The sequence below is a fragment of the Drosophila elegans genome, unplaced genomic scaffold (genome assembly GCF_018152505.1).
Source record: "Drosophila elegans isolate 14027-0461.03 unplaced genomic scaffold, ASM1815250v1 contig_476, whole genome shotgun sequence".
NCBI lineage: Eukaryota > Metazoa > Arthropoda > Insecta > Diptera > Drosophilidae > Drosophila > Drosophila elegans.
Window position 1 is genome coordinate 15,402,946 of NW_024545863.1, and position 20,559 is coordinate 15,423,504.

Here is a 20,559-nt window from a genome sequence, read left to right on the forward strand (position 1 = left end):
TGACCCCCCTTACATTTAAAATCAAGTAAAAATTACTTGCTTAATTATATTTTATTATTGCTTAATCTTTGGCCGACACACAGATCGAAAATTACACAGAATCCATTAAAAACAAAATTAAACAATGATTTTTGCTTAAATTAAGTATTTATACTCAAGTTCGTTAAAATTATTACGCCGTATGGTTTCAGTGCAATAAGTTGTTCATATATAGTATTTATATAAGCTTAACGAATAAATCTCAACATTTAGTTGCTCTACATTATGGCTATACTGAATCGTATAAAAAACAGTGTAAATAGTTATGCGTTCTTCAAAAAATGTTTTAAAAATTGTAGCATACAAAATTTCGTTTCACATTCGTATTTCGTAATTGACTTGTTAGTAAATTTGTGCTAAAACCATTTTGTTTGTTCGTAAAATCGAAGATATGGTCATAGGTTTCGTGTATGCTAATTGCTATTGCATATAGATTGTGGCACTTGTTTGCATAAGAGACGTACAAAGTTCCTCGAATTGCTGATTTAAGCTTACATCTAATCGTAGATATATCTAAAAGTACAACACACATGTGTACAACATTGAACAGTACTTGTGGAAGACAAGCAGTTGGGTATGTTTCGAAACGAATTACACGACGAAAACTAAACTAAACAAAAATGACATGTTCAACATAATATCATTTAAACGTAACCAAACACTTAGACATAGTTATCGGAAATCTGAATGCTAAAAACTAATGCGATCGTTTGTTAAGACACTTGATTTGGTAGGCGGTCGTTAGGTTGAGGCAAAGGTCGTTGCTGTGTTTGTGTTTGTGGCTGTGGCTGTGACTGCTACAGGCTCGTTTGCCGGCTATACATGTAGTAACAGAAATATTTGGCACTCGACAACGGTTGAACATATATGGCGCTGCACTGGAAGCTTTTTTGGGGGTAGAGGGTGAAACCCGTCCCCTTGCTATCCTATGGAATGTGTTTGCTGTGGCGCGATGGCTTCGGTGGCGGCGTCGGCGGACGCGGCTTGCTTCCATCGACGGCACCCACCAAACTGAAGTTCGTGGTCTCCAAATACTCGTACGTGGTGTTGCTAATACTGGTCTTCGTCAGGGTCGAGGTGGTGCTCATGCTGCTGCTGCTCGTGTTGCTAATTTGTGTGCTGAGCAGTGTGAAACCATTCGGCGTCCAATCCATGTTCTGCGACAGGCTGGTGAAATCGGTGGAGTCGCGTGCCTTGGCGGGCAACGGCGGTGGTCGAATGTCCTCCTCTGATGTCGAATCGGTGGTTTCTAAAGGTACAATTTACAATTTATTAAGTGTTAAACCTGAAAACCTGATTGCTCACAGTTCGCACTTACCAACAGAATTGCGATTGCTGCTCTCGGACAGCGAACGTGTGTCCGGAAAGTTCTTGATACTGGCCGTGGGCGTGGCAATGCTGGCCGGTCGAGAGAGTCGACGTTCCTTCTCCATTTCCGAACGCAAAGGACGCTTGGGTGTGAGCTGTTTTTAAACACAACAAGGGTTAGTTAGATAAAGGTGTCAATGCCATCGATCGCATCCAAAAATTTACCTCCTCTGTGAGGATATGAGGATCTGGCGTCTTGGGACCACTCAGAGAACTATTAGAGGTACTGGCTAGCGAAGCTATGGATGTGTTGATCTCCTTCTCGGGCGTCGACGTTATGGTGGACAAGGGCGGTGTATACCACTGACTGCTGGACAGGCTATGAACCTCACGCTCCTGTGATTCATTTCGTTTTATTAAGGGATTAGACCAAAAGTCATCTCTTACTAGCTTACCTTTACCTTACAATCCTTTGATCGCCGCTTGCCAGGAGTCTTGTCCTTGTTCTTGTTGCTCTTGATGCTCGGCGAGTGTCCCAAACTGGGTCTGCACATGATGGCACAGGCAAAGTAAGCATAGCCGACAAGCAACATAACGCAGTGAAAAAATAAAAAAAACAAAACAAAAGTAAAATGAAATTCCAAAATCAAACAAAATCAAAGTAATGTTAGAGTCTCAAACTGAAAGCCAGCATGGTTAGCATGGAGGAAGAGTTAGAAGATTACTGGTTAGGGTGAGCATTCCAAACAACTCGGGATCTTTAACGTCACTCACCTCGTGTTGAAACTTAAGCTGGCCAGAGTGTTCTTAATGGAATTGGTCTGTGGCCGCGGCAGAAATGTTGACTTCGACAGGCCACTGCTGCAAGTGGGAACAAAAAGGGGGCGGGGGTCATTAGTAGAAACCAAGGGCAGGGGAGTCACTATGATGACTTACTCTGAGGAACCCATGCTGGTCTCGGAGTGACGATTGTTGCTGCCATCGAAGAGCGGGGGCAGGAAGGAGTTGGGGCGTCGCATCACCACCGAATCGCGTTCGATTTTGAGGTCACAGGACTTGCGACCATAGCGCAACTCCACGTGTTGCTGCATGTCGGCAAAGCATCCTTCCAGGTGCTCCTGCAGCGCCTTTAGGCTTTCCGGCGCCCGCATGCGATGAAGCTGAATGGCTGTGTGGGGACATAAAAAGGAAAATGTTCTCTAATCTTGATAGATTTCACCTGCGACTTTGAGACTTACCGATCTCCAGCAATGGAATCTGATTGGCAATCAGTTCCTTGAGATCCTCCACCAATTCCTTGTCGTCGGGATTCTGCTCCAGATAGTCATCGGTGAGGAAGGCCTCCTCGTACTTGGCGAAGCCACCCATCACCGCTGGATCGACAATGCCATTGAGTTTCATGCTCAGCGGATTGATGTGCAGCGTCTCGTCGCTCCTGTGCAGAATTACCAGCTGGCGAATGTTGCTGTTCGTGTCCTTCATGATCTCCACCGCCCGCTCCAGGGGAGAAATCTTAAAGGTGCTGGTCTCGATGACGGGGAACCAGCGCAAGATTCCCGGCAGGGGAAATCGGATGAGCAGCTCAGTGCGCTCCAGCCACAGGTTCCGCACATCGTCCCTGTCGCCACCGCCCATGCTGTCCCGGAAGGGACGCGAGAACTGGAACTTCTGCACGTTGTTGGCGGTGAAATACTTGACAATCTCGTTGTTGATTATCTTTTCGTTGAACTTGTTGAACGCCGGCCCCATTATGGGCTCCACCTTGTTGACCTGAATGTACTGCCCGTCGCTGTTGGTGATGTCCTCGCCGGGCGCCTCCAGCGTTTGCATGAGCTCGGCCTGCGGATGCTGCACCAGCATCCGGGCGCAGAAGTCACTGTGTCGCTCGTACTCCTTGCCACGGAAGATGTAGACGCGGTTCTGCAGGAGCCGCGGGAATCCCCGCCCGTAGAAGCACACCCGGAAGTACTCGGAGTTGTGCCTCAACTCCTTGATGATCTTCTCGTAGAACAAAGCCATCCGCTTCAGCAGCTCGGCGAGCTTGAGGTAGTCGAAGATCTCCTCCTCGTACTGGCGGGCCAGCACCCTGCACATGTCGATGGCGCACTCCCATTGCTTGCCCTTGTCGAAGTACTCCATGATCTCGAAGTAGAGGGCCTCCTTCAGTTGACGGTGGGTGCGACAGCTGCTGTGCCGGTAGCTGCGCAGCTGCGGCGACAGCTCCGTGTCCGTCCAGCGCAGCAACTCGGTGTGCAGCTTAAGGGTGAAGGCCGCCTCCGTGTAGTTCTCGAACTCCATGTGCAGGGCGCACAGCTTGTAGACATAGCGGATGTACATCTCCTTGAGGTCCACTTCCGAGTAGAACTGCAGCAGCGAGAAGGTGCACGCCATGCGGTTCTCCTTGCTCTCGTCCTGGATAATGCAGCGATACTCCAGCAACTTGTCCATCAGCCGGGTGACCATCTCCACAAAGGCCGTGCCGTCCACATTGAGGGTGTTGTGGACGGCGCAACGCTCCAGCATGATTGTCTCGAACAGATGCTTGTACTCCGCATCGCCCTTGCCTGCGCCAATCAGGATGTCCAGCTTCTCGATCATCGCCGTCTTGAAGTCGGAGAAGTTGCCCTTGTGGTGGGTGTTGTTGTACTTGGTGTCGCCATAGCTTTCCTGCTCCAGCCGAGAGCTGTAGTACTCGCACTGCATCATGTCGAAGAAGATGGGAATGGTCTCCTGGCGCAGCTCCTTCTCCGGTATCATGCTCATCTCCAGAATGGGCTCGACCAGCTGCGGCACAAACTTCGGCTTGTGCTGGCCCAGCTGGAACCACATCTTTCTGATCTCCATGGCCGTGTCCTTGCGGATGTCGCGGTAACGCGCGAACACAATCTGCCGCTTGTTGTCGTTGAAATCGTTTAGCTGGAGCGGCGATTGCACGAGAAACGCGATGGAGCACTGGAAGAAGTTCGACCAGATCTGCTTCTCGAATGGCACCAGGAAGTAGTCCGTGATCACCACGGTCAGGTGCTTGAGAGCTCCCAGAATCACAGTGTTCTGATGCATAATCATGTCCATCCAATCACGCGGAAACACCGCCTTCTGGTGCGGAGACACCAGCTCCTCAAACACCAGCAGGATCTCGATGACAAAGTGCTTTAGCTCGCCGCGCTGATGCAAATCCTTCACAAAGTACTCATAGTGCAGGGCATCCATGCGCTGCAGGATTCCCAGCATGATGGCAAAGAACTTGCCCACCAAACCCGTGTCCCTATCCAGGGCGTGGGCTGCCTTCATCACGGTGCGAAACAGGATGATCATAATGTCTCGGATGTCGTTGTGCGTGGCGCCAACATCCGAACGGAAAAGCAGTTTCAGTATGTTGTTCATGATGTTGATGCACTCGGCAATCTAACGATGGAAATGGATTTGTTAAACATGGTCATGATGCTGGTGGATTACTCAAGGGATTTCGAAGCCAATTACTGTTTTCAATTTACATAAGTTTGGGTAGTCATTATATTTGATACACTTTTCTATCTCTAACGATTTTATATATGATTTTAAAAACCACTTTTATAAGACTCTTCTATATAGCTTAATTTATGACTAAATTTAAAGTCTTATGATAAACTACGCCAAATTACATAAGATTGCAAACGTAAATGGACCTCAGTGTTTAAATCTATTTATTTCGAGAGCTCTTCTGGGCTCTGTTGACTTTTTTTTTTGCTGGGCTTCACATGTTTAAGGTAACGTTAGTGTTTAATTAAGAATAAGATTAACATAAAAAACGTTGCAGGTAGAATAAAAAAAAAACACGAAACCATTTAACATTGCATTGCAAAAAAGCTGAAACAACTTAAGCCTAACTTAGCGGTTGTCAATGGAGGGAAAATCGAGCATTTTTAGCATTCTCCCGCCATCGACAGCATGAAGCTTGGTAAGCCTTTGTACCATTTAGCTGCAAGCTTAACGGCCGAACAGAGAATTCTTAGGCGGTACACATGATAATTATACAAAACATTTGGGGGTAAGGTAACAACTCAAAGGGGTGGATGCTGATCACAGAACTTGACCTGGCCTGACCTGATTGAAAGTTTGGGGGGATGAGAGATTTATTTCCTTTACCTTTTTATTGGCTGTCGTATCACATGTATGCAGTTGGGATTTTTTCTGTCCGAGCACTTTGGCGGCTTTCGAAAGATTCTTTTCTTGCTGCCAGATATCGGTTTTCGAGTCTCCCTAGTTTTTTTTTTTTGGTACAAGGCAATTGCGGTGGCAACGACAGAGAAACGATAACAACACATCGGTTGGGTTGTGCGTGAATAAAGATTTTGTTTGATTTTTGAAATATTATACGAAAAACATTTAGTGATGATGAAATTGGTCAAGTGGTACAGACAGATAGAATTAGGTGCCAGTGTGAGGAGAGATCGCACATTCATATTTGGGTGGGTGTGTTTCGGTGTTTCGGTGTTTTGGTGTGTGGTTGAGGTGTGGCTACTGTTCCCAGGTGGATGATGTGATTTGTGTGGTGCTTTGATGAGCTGCCAAATGCAAATTGCTTTCTAGCTATGACAATGACGGTGAGCGGGTGCAATTCTAATGGCCAAACTAAACACGTCGGTGGAACGTTCACACAACATTTACATGAGTTCGCTACGTCCCATGGTAGATACAAAAGGTAATCGCGCTATAGACACACACACACAGGAAGATCGCTAACTAACATGAAGCTATCTTGGACAGAGCATGGCTAAGTCACTACATTTTACAATCATTTATATGGTGCTTAACACTAGGACGTGGACAAAACATTGATCTAAAACTAGGACACAAGACACATAACATAACAATAGGCAATCGATCAATTGACATTGCCAATTCACATGCTAAACATTCTTAAAACTCAATAGAAAGCAAATGCAACATGCTTAACACTAACACTAAATAAACATAGCTAGCAAGGATTAGACTCTTAAATAGTTACTAAATAATTGAAACTGGAACTTAGCAAAATTAAGACAAGTCACATGTCAAGGGGAAAATATGGAAGTTTGCCGAAGTGTTTGATGCAATTAATATGTATGCAAATAATGAATTATATTTATTGAATTATCTGTGTAAGTTAATTAAAAGATTAAGGCATCCCCAATGGACGATTCTTATTATAAGCAATGTCTGGTCTGTTTCTGGTGTTTAGTTTACTTATATTTCTTGGTATATAAAATAACCAAATTTGACGACCAAAACAGTAAGCATTTGTGTGAGGAAAGTTAAAGTAAAAGTTTGTTTTCAGTTAGTTACTTTCGGAGCTGACTTGACTTGATCATGTGTTGAGTAATGTTTTAATTTTGCGACTTGTTGGTGCATTAACAAGACAACTTTCGAGGACGATGCATTGGATTAAGAACAAAATGCAGTTCCAAATGATAAATTAGTGGCACACGCAATGTTGTTAGTGCTGAAACACTTACCTCCTCCTTGCTCTCGAGATGATCCTTGATGTGCTTGCAAAACACGGGCAACAAAATGGCCCGGCACTTGGGCAGGGTAAAGAGCTTGGTCTCCACAAAGTCCTTGATGCAGCCCATTTTTGACTGAGTGAGACGGCGCGGTGGGAACTTCTCAAGGATCTCAACAATTGAAATACTGTAAGCAATTATAAATTCTATTTAGTTTATGAAATCTGGTGGCACCTCAATCTGAACGCACCTCAATCGCACTTGATCGAACACCTGCATCAGATCCGTGGCTATAATGTGCAGATTCTTGAGCAGCGCTCCCTCTGACTTGAGCAGATTGCTCGGACAACCGATCATATCGATGAACATGCGAAGAAGTTCCTGCAACCGGGTTGCAAAATCCACATAGTCCGTGTCGCAGTTCATCTCGGCGTAGAGAACACGGGATCGAATCACGAACTTCATTACGTAGTGAAGGTAACGAGTGGTCTTGTACAGACGCCGCACCTCCGCGCTCTCCTCCAAATCATTGCCATCGGCTGACTTTTCTTTCGGGGTGATGGCCTCGCTTATGTTCTTCTGCAGCACATCCATCAGTTTGCTACGCATTGAAATGATCAAAAATTGTTAGTTATTATTGTTATTATTACTATATATATATATATATATATATATATATATATATATATATATATATCACTTACGTGTAGGCAAGTGTAAAGGAGAAGCTCTCATTGATGTAAACATCAAGAACAGAGAGGAAGTGTTGATACTTCAGATCCGACACTGTTTCGATCAAATGTATAATGCTCATGAAGACGAGCTGATCGTATTTCTCGGGCTGATCGTTCTCCACCAGTATATTGAACAGGGCATCGAGGATGTCCTGCAGGAATTTCACCACCTCCTCACCGGGCACCGTGGACAAGGCATTCAGCGACTGTTCCAGCGTCTCCTTGTGGGCGGACCAATTAAGAAGACCCAGCAAGCTCACTATTCAAAAAAAAACATACATTAAAAAATTGTTAAATTCTATTAAAACCATTTTTCTTACCGCTCTGCGTGAGCTTGGTGCTGCACAGGTTGACACCGATGGAGAGCTGATCCTTGGGCAGGAGGGTAAGTCCGCCGATCGAGGGCCTGGCACCCTGCAGCTCAGCCACTGTGGCCGGCAGCTCCATATAACAATTGGCCACCGTTTTGTCATACTTCTTGTGATCGATCTTGTAAACGGCCAAGACATGCTGGCCCTGCGGTATGGTCGTGCCATTGGCCTGCATCAGACGCACATAAGCCAGGCCAAAGGGCTTCTCCGTGCGATCCTTCTGCTCGTTGCTACTGCGGTGCTTGAGCACGAAGCGCAGGTGACATTGCTTAAAGTCCTCGATGGGCACGTGAATCTTGAACGTCTCCTGCCACTTGGGCTTGTCGTCGTGGTAGTACACCACCGACTTGTACTCATCGATGGGCTGATGTCCAGCTCCGATGCTTAGTACGCCGGGCATTAGGTAACCCTGCTCGTTGGCCACACACACCGACACCTCCACGTTTTTCTCCGAGGTTTTGGCAATGCGGGCAAACTCGCCACTGCAGATCGTGAGGTACAGATCATTGCGCACATCACCGGGCAGTATGACCTCGGGGAAACCCATCTTTCGGGCCACTGGCACATTAGTGTGCACCAGCCGGGGAAAGTCTTCCTTAATCTGCTTGATGTCACCACGTAGGACCTCGATGGTTACCGCCATCTTCGAGTCGATCTTGCCGATGTCCTTGTTGGCGATCAGCTTGCGCAGCGTTCCGTCCAGCGTGTCCTTCTCGCACATGATGAATGGCAGGTCTATGTTGCCGCGAAAGTCCTCCGACTTGTTGATGATGGGCGTCAGGTCCTTGCAGGCCACTCCAAACGGTCGCCGTATAATGTACTCCCCATTGCTACTGGACGATCCATTCGAACTCACGGATAGCTGCGAAGCCTTACGACTCGAAGCATTTAGCATGCTGTTGGCGATGCTCATGCTGGTCCGCTTTGAGTCCGCAGACTCTTTGAACTCCATGGAACCGATGCGGATGGCATAGCAAACGAGGTACATTTTCGCGATGGCCAGGTCGCTCTTGCTGAGATCCGTGAACAGAACGCGGTTGTTGTCTATCTGATCGATATCGCGGGCGATGCCAGTCCGCGACCACTTGACCACGTAGTTCTCGCTGATGGGTTTGTGCGTCTCGCCGTCGAAAAGCGTGAAGAGCAGGTCCGAATCCTCCTGGAATTTGCACACGAAGGCGTTCACGTGCAGCAGAATATTATGCGAGTACTTGTTGAGAGTTCGCGTTGTTCCCCGCTCGCTGGACAACCGCTGTAGGGTGGATCAATGTAGATAGGTTTAGCAAAAATATTATTTTTAAAATCAAAGTATATATAGTGTACACTTTAAATGCTGGCACTTTTGAATGGAATGCATATTTGATCTCATAGTTTCAAAACATAAATGTTACACTAATGATCAAATAAATTCTATAAATAACTAAAACAATCAACGCAATTTAAACAAATAAACAAAAAATCTTGACATTTCTTTTATGACTTGAACTTGAATTTATTGCTGACAGATATAGTTTTTCCGTTGCGGCTTTAAATACTCACATTGGCCTTGTCGATGCGTTGAATAGCGTGCACATGCTGCTCATAGAGTTCGGTGGTGCAAATGGCATTGGTGTCCAGTATGTCGCCACTTTCATCCCGCACGACCATGTCCAAGCCGAGGAGCTTGTTCCCAGTATCGATTTGGTTGGTGGCCAGCAGCTTCACCTTGCGCACCTCGTCCAACGGAAGATTGCCGGAGATCAAGGCTGCCCGGTTATTATTGAGCTCGTTCATTTTTGCGCGAATCTCTTTAAAGCTTGGATTTGTGGTCTTAAATTGGAAAATGAAAATGGTTTCAAATGGAATCTTAGCTGAGAAGTGTATAACAGCTCACCAGAAAATAATTCTTGGCAATGGAGCCCCACTCCAGAAGAACTTTGGTGATCTCCTCTACAATATCCGTACGCTGGATGCAGAACTCCCCATTCACGATATTGTATTCGCACAAATGTATGTAGCTCTTGGGAAATATGCCGCGTGTTTCCTTGGCTCTGCAATATAAATATTGAAAAAGGAAGAGGGGGTGTCATTAAAATATGGCGTGCACATGGGATGCAACATAAAAGAACAAATTGCCACTCTGTGCTTAGCAGTCAGCACAGTCAAAGCTCGGTTTGTGGTTCCCCTTAACTGTTCGGTGAAGAATTGAGCCTACAACCGACGCTCCACTGTGGACACTTCATATTTACATATATGACACAATTCAACAGCCATTGCGGCTGATGAATTACCCAACACAAGCCCAGAGATAGGGGAACTTGGAGCGCTGGAAAGCGTGCACTAAGGAAAAATCTTTAATCTTAAAGACCTTATCATTTATAAAGATGTGTGTTGCTTAATTTATATACTTTAAAGCTCTTTATTTTCAAGTTAAACCTATAAGTATTAGCTGTTGCATGAAATAACATTCATTTAAATCAAATGTTTAGGTATTTTGAAAAGTCTCAAAATCTTATGAGTGTTTGAAAATAATTTTCAGTGTCTGCGGTTCTGCAGAGGAAGTGCGCTCAAAGTGTGACACTGTCGGATGAAATGGAATGCTTTAATTTGGCTCAATTCGCCGCTTGACATGCGGGGTGGCCGCTTTAATTGCTCGAGGCATTCATCAGTTATGGAATCAGCAGAACACTTTCCCATCTCCCCCAACTGTGAGGTCTGTGAACCCCGGTCATAGTTCTACATCGATGTTTTTGGTTCAGGTATCTAGCTAGCTGCGTAACCTTCAAATTGATTAACCATTTCCAATTGATTTCGATGCCCAGACAGAAGCCTCGTAAATGTTTCATATTTACGCTTTAAAATCGTGAGAAAATGCACAATTAAAATTGATATTTTTCTATAAACAAAAATGGGCATTTGATGGGGAGAGGCGAAGAGCCGAAAAGCCGAAAGCAAACAGAAATTCGGGCCAAAGAGGTTATCAGCATATCGAGTGTCGTCTCGCCTTGAATTTCATTTTATTGCCTGCAGATAAACGCACAGTGAAGTGTGGGAAACGTTCTACGCAATTAAGGCAAATTAACGTCACACATTCTGACAGGCAACTGGTTTTCTTGAGCGAGCCTCACTGTGATCGGGGAGTTTGTGCTTTTATTTATTTACTTTCTTTGCTACTCGTTGTATTTTCTCTACCATCCGAGATGTCTGGCTCTCCGAATCTCTGGTTTCACTTGGGAAGGGGTTTCTTGGGTCAGCAGAAATATGGAAAAAGGTCAATTACGTCAATTCGAATGGCGTTCTTCTTGTTTCTCTTGATAAGACATGGTCAGTCGTCTCCAGATAAAACCAAAAGAGATACAAGAACAAAAAAAAAATTAAAACAAACCCAAACAAACCAAACGGCAGCAAAAGGGTCAAAAACCATGAATAAATATTGAATGGTGGGTGAAGGGAAAAGAAAAGAAAACTTTATCTCTTCGACGGATGTGGCATGCAACTTTGGCAGCCACATGGTGGCATCTGTTCGAAGGAAAGGATGAAGGAGCGTTGGGCAAGAGCACGATGGCACAGATTTACCCAGAATACCCAGGCCCAGGGCCAGGCATCTTGAGGAGAGTAAACAAAGGCCGAACCAAATGGGCGGCGCTTGTGTACCTGATTTACGATTGCCTTACTCTGCCTGTGAAATATCTGTTTGAAGCATTTCCGCTTCTGAACTTTGGCTGCCTGCTTCTGTGTTTTCTTTATTCCGTCTGTCGATTGTCTGCTGATTTTTTGTCCGCTAATGTCTGCGATGTTTCCCCACAGCTCATGCATATGCATTAGACAAACGAGATTGCAGTGAAAGTCTGGGGAAAAGATCTAGTAGATTGTTTTTGATTAGCCAATCTACACAGATCAAAATAATAGCAGTGCACGCTTTACAAGGAAACTAATGAAATTTTGTGATTTACAGAGTATTTTTTTTGACTAGGTGCTACGATGTAACTATAGAAAGAAAACATTATTTTAAATCTGTTTTGTGTTTTGTGAGTTCCTCGACAGTATTTATATATGCAAATCTATACTTACTTTTGCCTATAGCCGTAGTACCAGTGGGTGGTCTCCTTGAGTATTATGACCGCATCGCCCACATCCAGGTTGAGGCGATGTGGCTTTGTCTCCTGGTCGAAATTGCACTTGGCTAAAAAACAAAAAGCATTTTAAAATTAGTCAAAAATTAAATAAATATCGGATGTGCGGGGAGCTTAGATTTTGAGCACCTTTTCCAGTTGCCAGCCGCTGCAAACTAAGCGAAATCACAGCAAAATCAACGCGAATCAACGGGAGCGGAAGGTTATCAATTAGCCCATTTCGTCATGAGGGGGACGCGCTGATCATCGGAAACTGGGTTGCCGCTATCTGTGCGCCCAAGCGGATGGGATATTTGATAAACCCGCCATCCATTTGATAAACCATTGTCCATTGACCAACAATCCAGCAGAATCCCATTCTTCAGCCCGCCTTGCGCCACTATTTTTTGTTGCATACGTGAGATCTAACATAAAAATGAAATACATTCTGGTCTTTGGATCTCGCTTTGGGCAACTTCCTCCAAGCGCCGACTGCCGATAAGACTTGGATGTCTGACGGGAACTGCAAATGACGCACTTGCATTGGAAATGAAAGCCGATATCGCACCAAGAAGTGGGAAATGTAACTTGGCATCCCGGAATCCGCTTCTAGCAGATAAGTGGTCTAATTTCAAATAAGTCGCAAAAGTAATAAACAAGAATAGCAAAATTTAATCAACTTCAAAGTGTTAATAATTTGCTATTAGAATTATTGTTCTATGGGTTTGGTAAGCAAGAACTATTAAAATTTGCATTTTAATGTTTACTACAATAAATTTCTTAGTTAGTTTAAGGAAATGTAGAGACAAAGATAAATTAGTTAGTTTTGCCACCAGAGTGAACAAATTTGCTTAAAAATTCATTGGATGTCGGTACATTCCCTTAGGAGTAGTTACTTTTTTGTTTTCTTTACGAGAGACATAATGGGACATCGTCGACGACAAACTTCCTTCTCGCCTGATAGTGCAAGCTTAAGATATAAGCAACAACATGATATATATATATATATATAGTTAAACACAGAAATGTGCACCCCCCCCATCAAATCCTCGTGCTCGTACTCGTACTCGTATCCCCAGCGCCGCAGTCAAGCACAAAAGATACAAAAACCAAGTTGAGCCGCCTTCGCGTGGCACGCTCCGGGTGGTGGTGGTGCTGACGATGGTGGTAATGATGGTGCTGCGACTGGGACTGGTGGTGGCGGTGGTGGTGGAAGTGGTGGAAGTGGTGGAAGTGCCGATGGCGACTGCGTAACAGAAGGGAGCAGTGGAGCGACGGAAGATACGGTCCAATGACCGATGCTCGCGATGTTCGCGATGCCCGATCTCGATGGAAAGCATAACAAGCGAGAACGACCTCCACAGCACATTAAGAGCGACAGCGGCAACAATTCGCAAAAGGTATTCATTGCCGCGGCAGTTGTGGTCGCACAACTAGTAGCCAAAATAATAGCTTAAAAGGCCTGGGAATGTGGGAATTTGTACGACATGTATATTATTTGATGAAACTTAAGAATTCGCGGAACTTAGAAAGGAATGTTGTCTTACTATAACCTTGTTTGGTATGGGTAAAATGTTATTGTAACTTGCTTATTTTATCTTTTCTTAATTCTTGAACATTTCAATTATAGGGAATTAACAAGATTCTTCTTTCGGTCTTAATGAGAAACGTGTAATTTAAACAGCTCAATCATTTTGCACTGCTATTATTTTGACCTCAACTGTGCTTACGTGTGAGATGGTTTTATCTGTTACTTTTTTGCGCTTTGCATTTTATTTCGTCTGTCCAATTGCGTGGAAAGTTAACTTGGAGTGGGACTGGGTCAATTGCGGAAACCAGTTGAGCTTGCCTCCCCAGAAGAACTTTCCCAGCTGGGAAAGTTTCCTAAGAAGTGCGTAAATATGGATCAAAGCTAATTCGACTTATCGAACTGATTGGATTTAATTAAAATATATGCAATTGGCAACGATTAATGGTAATTCACTTATTTCCCTCCAGCTGGGAGCTATTTATACGAAATATGTGAAAAAAAATACTCGGAAATGGCGAAGTGAATCATCCGACGTCGACGCCTACGCCAGCGTCGACGCTGCGGTCAAGCAATCAGTCACAGGGAACGGCGCACCTATAAAGCCTCAGAATCGATGGGGTTGAGTTCAAGAACGATCGAAAACGTCATTAAATCGAGCCCATTTCCTTTTCTCCAGTTTGCCGATAAGCAAAACAAAGCCTATCCCAAGACCCTTTTTTTTCTGCTGCAGCGACAAACTTGTTGACTAACGGAAACAATCATAAATAATGAAATGCACAACTTGTTCGACTATAAATAGGCGGAGATCGCTGATGGGGAGTCACGGCTCAATAGCAGTGAGAAGGAAAAAGGGTTCATAACAATATAGAAACAGGCAGGCAGGTAAACCAAACCAAAAACGAACAATTCCCAGGCTTCTTTTAAAAAAATGCACACGAAAAAATCATTAATATGTTCACTATTTTTCATAGTATGACAAGATGTTTCTAAAAAAGATGGGTCGGTCTATTTTTAGAGTGTGATGAGAAGAGATTTCCGTGTAGCTTCTCGTGTTAACAGCTTTAAAAGAATTTTTCGCTCCGTGTAGAGCTCCAACGGATGCAGCTGCACCTGGAAAAGGGAGGTTTTGAAGTGCCCCCCAGCACGTGAACAAAGTGTGCCCGCCTAGGTTTAAAGTTTGCTGAATGCTAGATAAAAAGCAAAAGCCAAAGCCAAAGCCAAAACAATAATAAGTCGCAGACCATAAAGCGACGTGAATATATAAAATAAACCGCAGTTGGGGCGCTTCGTCATCAATTGGTGTCGGAGTTGGCGTCGTGACTGGTGACTGGACAGTATAAAACAAAAACTACAACAACGTGACAACGCGAGCCACAACTTGGCTCATTTCAAAATTTCAGGCTTAAATAGCACGCGGCTCAGAGAAGATTCTTTATGGCTATATATGATCGTACACATATGCAAATTTTCTACACACATTTAGGCATTTGTTTTTTGCTTTCCTGTATAGAAGCGGGTTTTGTTTGACGCTCTCTAACGCTCGGGGGGTATTCGAGTATAAGTAATATCCAAGTACGAGCTCTTATGAGCTAAGCCCCTAAAGCGTTTTCTATATATATACATTTTCCTATATATATGTTTTTAATTGTCCAAAGCCTGGGGAACAGTTTCGAGGGTTAATTATAATGATTCTCTTCGGTTAAGATGCTCTGGCATTGACTAATTAAATATGCCAGGGAAGATCTCTAGATCGGGGTGAGGTGAGATTAATATGGACACAAAAAAATCCACACTTGTGTGTATAATAGGGGGAAATGTGCGATGAGAGTTCTATTGTTTACTTGAAATAATTCTAAGTGACGGATGGATACATATGCGGCTAATTGAAGACGTGTTGGGAGGAATTTATAATTAGGTATCGTGAATTAATTATCTCGGGTTTATTGCAGTACATTCAAAACAAATTTAACTACGGGAACAGAGTGATTGTAAATTCTTCAATGAGAAAGTTTAACGCTACCCAAAGCAAAGCTGAAATGTTTGCATGCAGCTAGTATTTAAAATACATGATTTGTCATAATAATAAATTTAAATTGAATGAATAATTGTATGAATACCAAACTTTTTTAGATTCCTTTGCATTTGTTTACCAACAAATATTGCTATTGCTAGTGTTAACATCGTTATCTCTATTTTCGACTCATTTTTGGGCTTGCCAAAAAGGAATTATTCGACAAGCTCATAAATCTGAAACCGAAATTGTACATCGCATACTTATGGGAAGCGAACCCTACACATTCTCTTCCATCCTTAGACCCCTAGATAATATTTGATGGGACATAAATTCATAAAAATACTTGCACAACCGCTTCGAGCGTCTTGCCCGTTGACAGTTACGGTTAATGTCGCTGCGGTCGTAAAAAGTATCTGGAAACAAATTAGAATTAGAATCCAAACAGAAAGAATGTTGATAAAAAAAAGGTTGTTATTATTACGAAGCAGGGCCATAAAAAATTGCGGAGCAACAAAAGACAAAAGAGGAAATGTAAACACAAACTTGACCCATTTGGGCTATTTAAAAAAATTACTTAAAAACAATCTCAAATTGGTTTTATGACTTTTCGAGCAAGAAAGGTTAACTGCTTGAATGGAATAATGTTTCCTTAAAACCATTAAGTCAATATAGGACATAAAACAACACAATGATAGTCTCTGACTTAATTTAATTTAAAATAAATTGAAACAAAGCAACATTTGTCGTAAGCATATATAAATCTAAAACAATGTGTTAAATTTTTCCTATTTTGAAGAAACATTTGTTTTAATGACTATTATAGGCTTGATAAAAAGCGATGAAAATTGGAAACCCTTGGAAACCCGTGGAAAATATTTCAATGGAACCTGGTAACCTTTGTAACGTTAGCTCACATTTCTTCGGCGGCTGAAACCAGTTTCCACTGACACCGGATGACGCACTGTGCCCCAATGACGCGACCAGTTCCCCCAAACCGTTGCTCGTTCCCCTGGACACTTTCCCCCGATCGGATTCGATCTCCACAACTGCTCTTTGCGGCAGGCAATTTATGTTTAATTAAGCAATTTCCGAGAGCAATCGAAGATTGCACTTGGTCAATTAGCATAGAAGGGAAACCAAAGATGCGACCATCTCCGACATTGGCAATCTTGGACTGGGGTGGAATAGTTGCAAGTTGGATGGGGGGCAGCGATTGAGTTTCCATTTTGATTGCGAAATGGAAAGCGGAGATTCGCCGGCACTGGGGGGAGTACGCTGATAGTGGAGGGTTTCTGGGGTGGCGGCCTAAGTGGAATCAGAATTACAAGTGGATGTGAATTTCACTTGGTCGGTTGCTCAACTATCCGGAGTTGGAGGATGACATGTGAGTAAAGTCCAGGGGATGAATGTTCCCTGATCTGAGTCAGCAGCGCAAACAATTATGCATCCGCTGTGGAGGAAGGGCATCTGCCTCATGATAACACGAATCGGGGGGGACTCTGTAACATTATCTTGTTTGTCCTAAAAATTATGGAGGCAGGGACTTCCCAGTTACAATCAGACTACTGTGTTAGAAAATTACTATGTTTTTTTGCTCTAAAAATACAAATACTGTTAGCCCTATGAAAAATTTGATAAGTGAACCTTGAAAACAATTTCAACTAGTTTTGGAAAATCCCATATCGAGTTTTATTAAGTTAGAAATCTGAGAAGACCCTTTCATCTCACTACCAAATTTGATTAAGTTTTCACTTGTAGTGGAAATGGAAGAAAAAAAGCCTTTCCTTTGAAATTATGCAAATCAAAAGGCATTTCATGCATCACAAACTCCAACGAGCTGGAAAATTTTAATTAAATTGAGAAAACCCAGACTCTGAAATCAGAAACCAAATCAACTAGGCCCCCTGTCCCCCTCGATTTTTTTTCCTGCTTGAGTTTCGACTCCACTTTTCACCACTGCTCTCAGGCCTCATTAAGTTTTACGTTTACTTTTCCAGCTCTTCCCTTCATTTGATGTTGTTGTATTTATTATTAACGCCGTTGTTTTTGTTGCTATTCAAATTTAAATGTAGAATGCATCTCCATGGAGTGAGTAAACAGAAGCGAGGGAAGCCTGCAGGTGTACACCAACTAAAGGCAATGAACAGTGGAGTAGTGCAGTAAAGTGAAGATGTCACCGCGGGCAAACTTTTAACTTGGTCCTCAAACAGACAAATCATCAAAGCAAGGTGTGGGGGCACAGTGGTAGGTATGAAAATGTAATTTTTCGAATGTTAAATGGCAACACCTTAGCTACATATATACTAAACATGTTAAGCATGAGGCTTTAAATATCTTATACATATTTATTCAGAAAAACATTTAGATTAGTTCACTATTTTGAGGGAGTACTTGGTTTTTACGAGCTATATTTTAGAAATCTTCCACTGTGCATGGGGATGAGGTAGTAAGTGAGCTGAAGTATCCCACTCAACAGGAGTGAGGGGAACTGCATATGTATGTATGTATATACAACTACTACTATGCAGGAGGTAGAGGACTTAAGTTTAGCTCGCTCGCACACTCGCCTTCAACAGAAACAAATTTTTAGCCCAGTACCACCCACAAACACAGGCAAATATCGATAGACGATAACATAAATGAGCCCCCATAAAGTGATAAAGCAATTATTCAATTGTTATCGTCGCTGACTAGCTGTATTTAACAAATAATTCTCAAAATGGATGAGCTGCCAAACAAGTGCCTAAGTTTAACATGTTTTACAATAGGTTGGTTGACAGTTATTTGCTTAAAATTTAGAAATTTGTAAGAACCAAATGCAAGTAAACAAAGTGGAAGGCAGCGATAAGACAACCGCACATCAAACTGTCTTTGATAAGGCGTTTCTTCTCCATTTCGTGTGAGCTGTAAGGCATTTCGCATTACAAAGGCCAAAATCGCAACTCAATGCCAACGACTAACTTATCTACCGCCCCATATTCAGCATTATCGCATTTGATTACATTTTACCAACGCACACCACCCTCCGCCCACCTGACCACGCCCCACCGGTATTATCAAGTACTCGCCAAGATTTCGACAGTTAGTACACGCGCAAACACCGAAAAAGGGCAGAGACAGAGGCAAACATGTGTAAATAACAAGTGCAAACACTGGGGAGCTCCATTCGAGTGTTAACGAATGAGTTTCTCAGTTCCTCTCGGTCTACCTGCAATAGTACCTGTACCTGTCGTATCTATTGATCAGCGGTGAAAAGGTCAACAAAGCGGGAGCCATAAAAAATTCACACGTATACGAAGCGGGTCGCGATTAGATATTTCATGGTCACTGCCAATGAATTGGGATTTGTCTTGCAGCAAACACAGAAAAAAAAGAAGTGCAGGTCAAAAGGTTTAATACCACCTTGCAAATGAATTCTATTATTATTTTATTTTATAAGCACAATTTCAAAAATTGTAATATTTGTCGTTTAAGTATCCGATTTAAAATGACTTGCTTTTTATGATATCATTTTTATTAAAATACATACTTTTGATATAAATATGAAATTAAAACTTTGAATTTTAATTTGAATTGTTAGAAAATGTTGTTTTTATATCTAATTTGTATCAAAAAACAAAATTTTTGGATTATTCGTAAAAGCATCATTAGAATATTTTTTTTCTGTGTATGATCACTTATTTCTGGGAGTGTGTTGCAGTTGCACGTGAGAGGGAAGAGGAATGGGACGGATGATGAAAACAGGTTTTTGTTTCAAGAGCAAATCTCAGAATTCTATGCTAGTGTTGAATGAGGAGGATGAAATGGAAAGAAAAACGAAATTACAGAGAGAGAGAGGATCAACAGCAGCCTCGTGTGCAAGAGAGAAGGTGCAACAAGTTTTACCGTAGCAACGCAGCAGGGGGCACACACACGCGGAGAAACGAAGGAAAGAGAAAAAGGTGGGGGTTGGGTTCTGGAAAGAAGCAGCTAGCAGTTTATAAACTATTCCTTAATGCTTGTTTACCAAACACTTTGTTTAAACATTCTTGACTATGCTAGCCATATTCTAGGTAATTTATCGCTATAAATGCTAACTTACCAATGCCGAATTCCGCCTGCTTGGCATTGCAATCGCTCCACACACTCATCTTGAAGGCTTTTAAATTTGTTGTTGTTTCTGCGCTGACTTTTACCACCAACACAAGCGACACGATCACTCACACATGCAAAGCGGTAGACTTTCGTTTGCGAAAATTAAAACAACAACACATTGAATTAAGCAACACCAAAAAGAGCAACACGTAGTTGAAATTTCGATTTCGTTTTCACAATGCCGCCAACACAAGCATTTCGTCTCTGATTTCGCTACAGATTTCGACGAACACCGGGTATTGCCACAAATTAAATCGCCACAAATAATTATTGCACTAAAGCCTGCATTCCGCGCAATTGTCGCTTGCTAATGCATTTTGCGTTGTTTTTCGCTTGTTTTGTTCTCGATTTGGGAGTTGGCCGTTGCCGCTCAGCTAATTATCTCGGCTCTCACTCCTGCACATGCACACGCACTCGCACACACACACTCTGGCGCGCACGGCTCACACTTAATTAACTGAGCTCTCCGGCAGAGAACTTGCGCGCTTCGTTCGTTTGTTGTGAATGATATAGAGATGGAGAAACATAGAGCTGAAAAAGCATCGACGATAGTATCGGTATTAACGATGGTGGCTGTGCTGCGCGTCACCATCGATTGGTTTTGTAACCATCGATACTTCGCGTTTTTTATTACAAAGTATTTAAATTTATTTATTTTTTTTAGTATTATGTCCATTAACATCATCTTTCCAAGGAACAGCGTACTGTACTTTATATTTAATTCATCTATTTATTTAATTTATTACACATGTTGACACAAAACAAATGTACATATTGAGCAAATGTTTTACATTCTGCTGCTAAACCTAAGGCTAAGACACGCACAAGCCTTTATATAAAAAAGACTACTTATAATGAAAAAAGTGACAAAAATT

At 42.8% G+C, this 20,559-nt stretch overlaps 1 protein-coding gene across 4 annotated transcripts; it reads right to left on the reverse strand.

The window, feature by feature from the left end:
• Positions 1 to 32: 32 nt before the first annotated feature.
• Positions 33 to 20,187, reverse strand: LOC108150251 (dedicator of cytokinesis protein 1). 4 transcript variants are annotated; one of them, XM_017278327.2, is made up of 16 exons: positions 19,632 to 20,187; positions 11,965 to 12,076; positions 9,788 to 9,944; positions 9,454 to 9,723; positions 7,864 to 9,166; positions 7,514 to 7,802; positions 7,060 to 7,410; positions 6,822 to 6,996; positions 5,473 to 5,586; positions 2,586 to 4,752; positions 2,284 to 2,515; positions 2,122 to 2,208; positions 1,809 to 1,893; positions 1,573 to 1,743; positions 1,358 to 1,502; positions 33 to 1,288 (listed from the first exon to the last, which is right to left on the reverse strand). In XM_017278327.2, exons 1-16 carry the CDS (start codon positions 19,678 to 19,680, stop codon positions 966 to 968), a joined length of 6,030 nt encoding a protein of 2,009 aa, XP_017133816.1. In that variant the 5' UTR covers positions 19,681 to 20,187; the 3' UTR covers positions 33 to 965. The 4 variants fall into 4 exon arrangements, with proteins under 4 accessions (XP_017133816.1, XP_017133807.1, XP_017133826.1 ...); XM_017278318.2 differs by having other exon boundaries at positions 1,803 to 1,893; XM_017278337.2 differs by lacking the exon at positions 5,473 to 5,586 and having other exon boundaries at positions 1,803 to 1,893.
• Positions 20,188 to 20,559: the final 372 nt, after the last annotated feature.

What these genes read in the sequence shown, in the direction of transcription:
- LOC108150251 (XM_017278318.2), bottom strand. Translation starts at nt 19,680, where the DNA reads ATGAGTGTGTGGAGCGATTGCAATGCCAAGCAGGCGGAATTCGGCATT. An exon ending in TTCGATCAAGTGCGATTGAG is followed by an intron (nt 6,997 to 7,059) that starts GTGCGTTCAGAT and finishes AATTGCTTACAG; the next exon opens with TATTTCAATTGTTGAGATCC. An exon ending in CAAAGGATTGTAAGGTAAAG is followed by an intron (nt 1,744 to 1,802) that starts GTAAGCTAGTAA and finishes AATGAATCACAG; the next exon opens with GAGCGTGAGGTTCATAGCCT.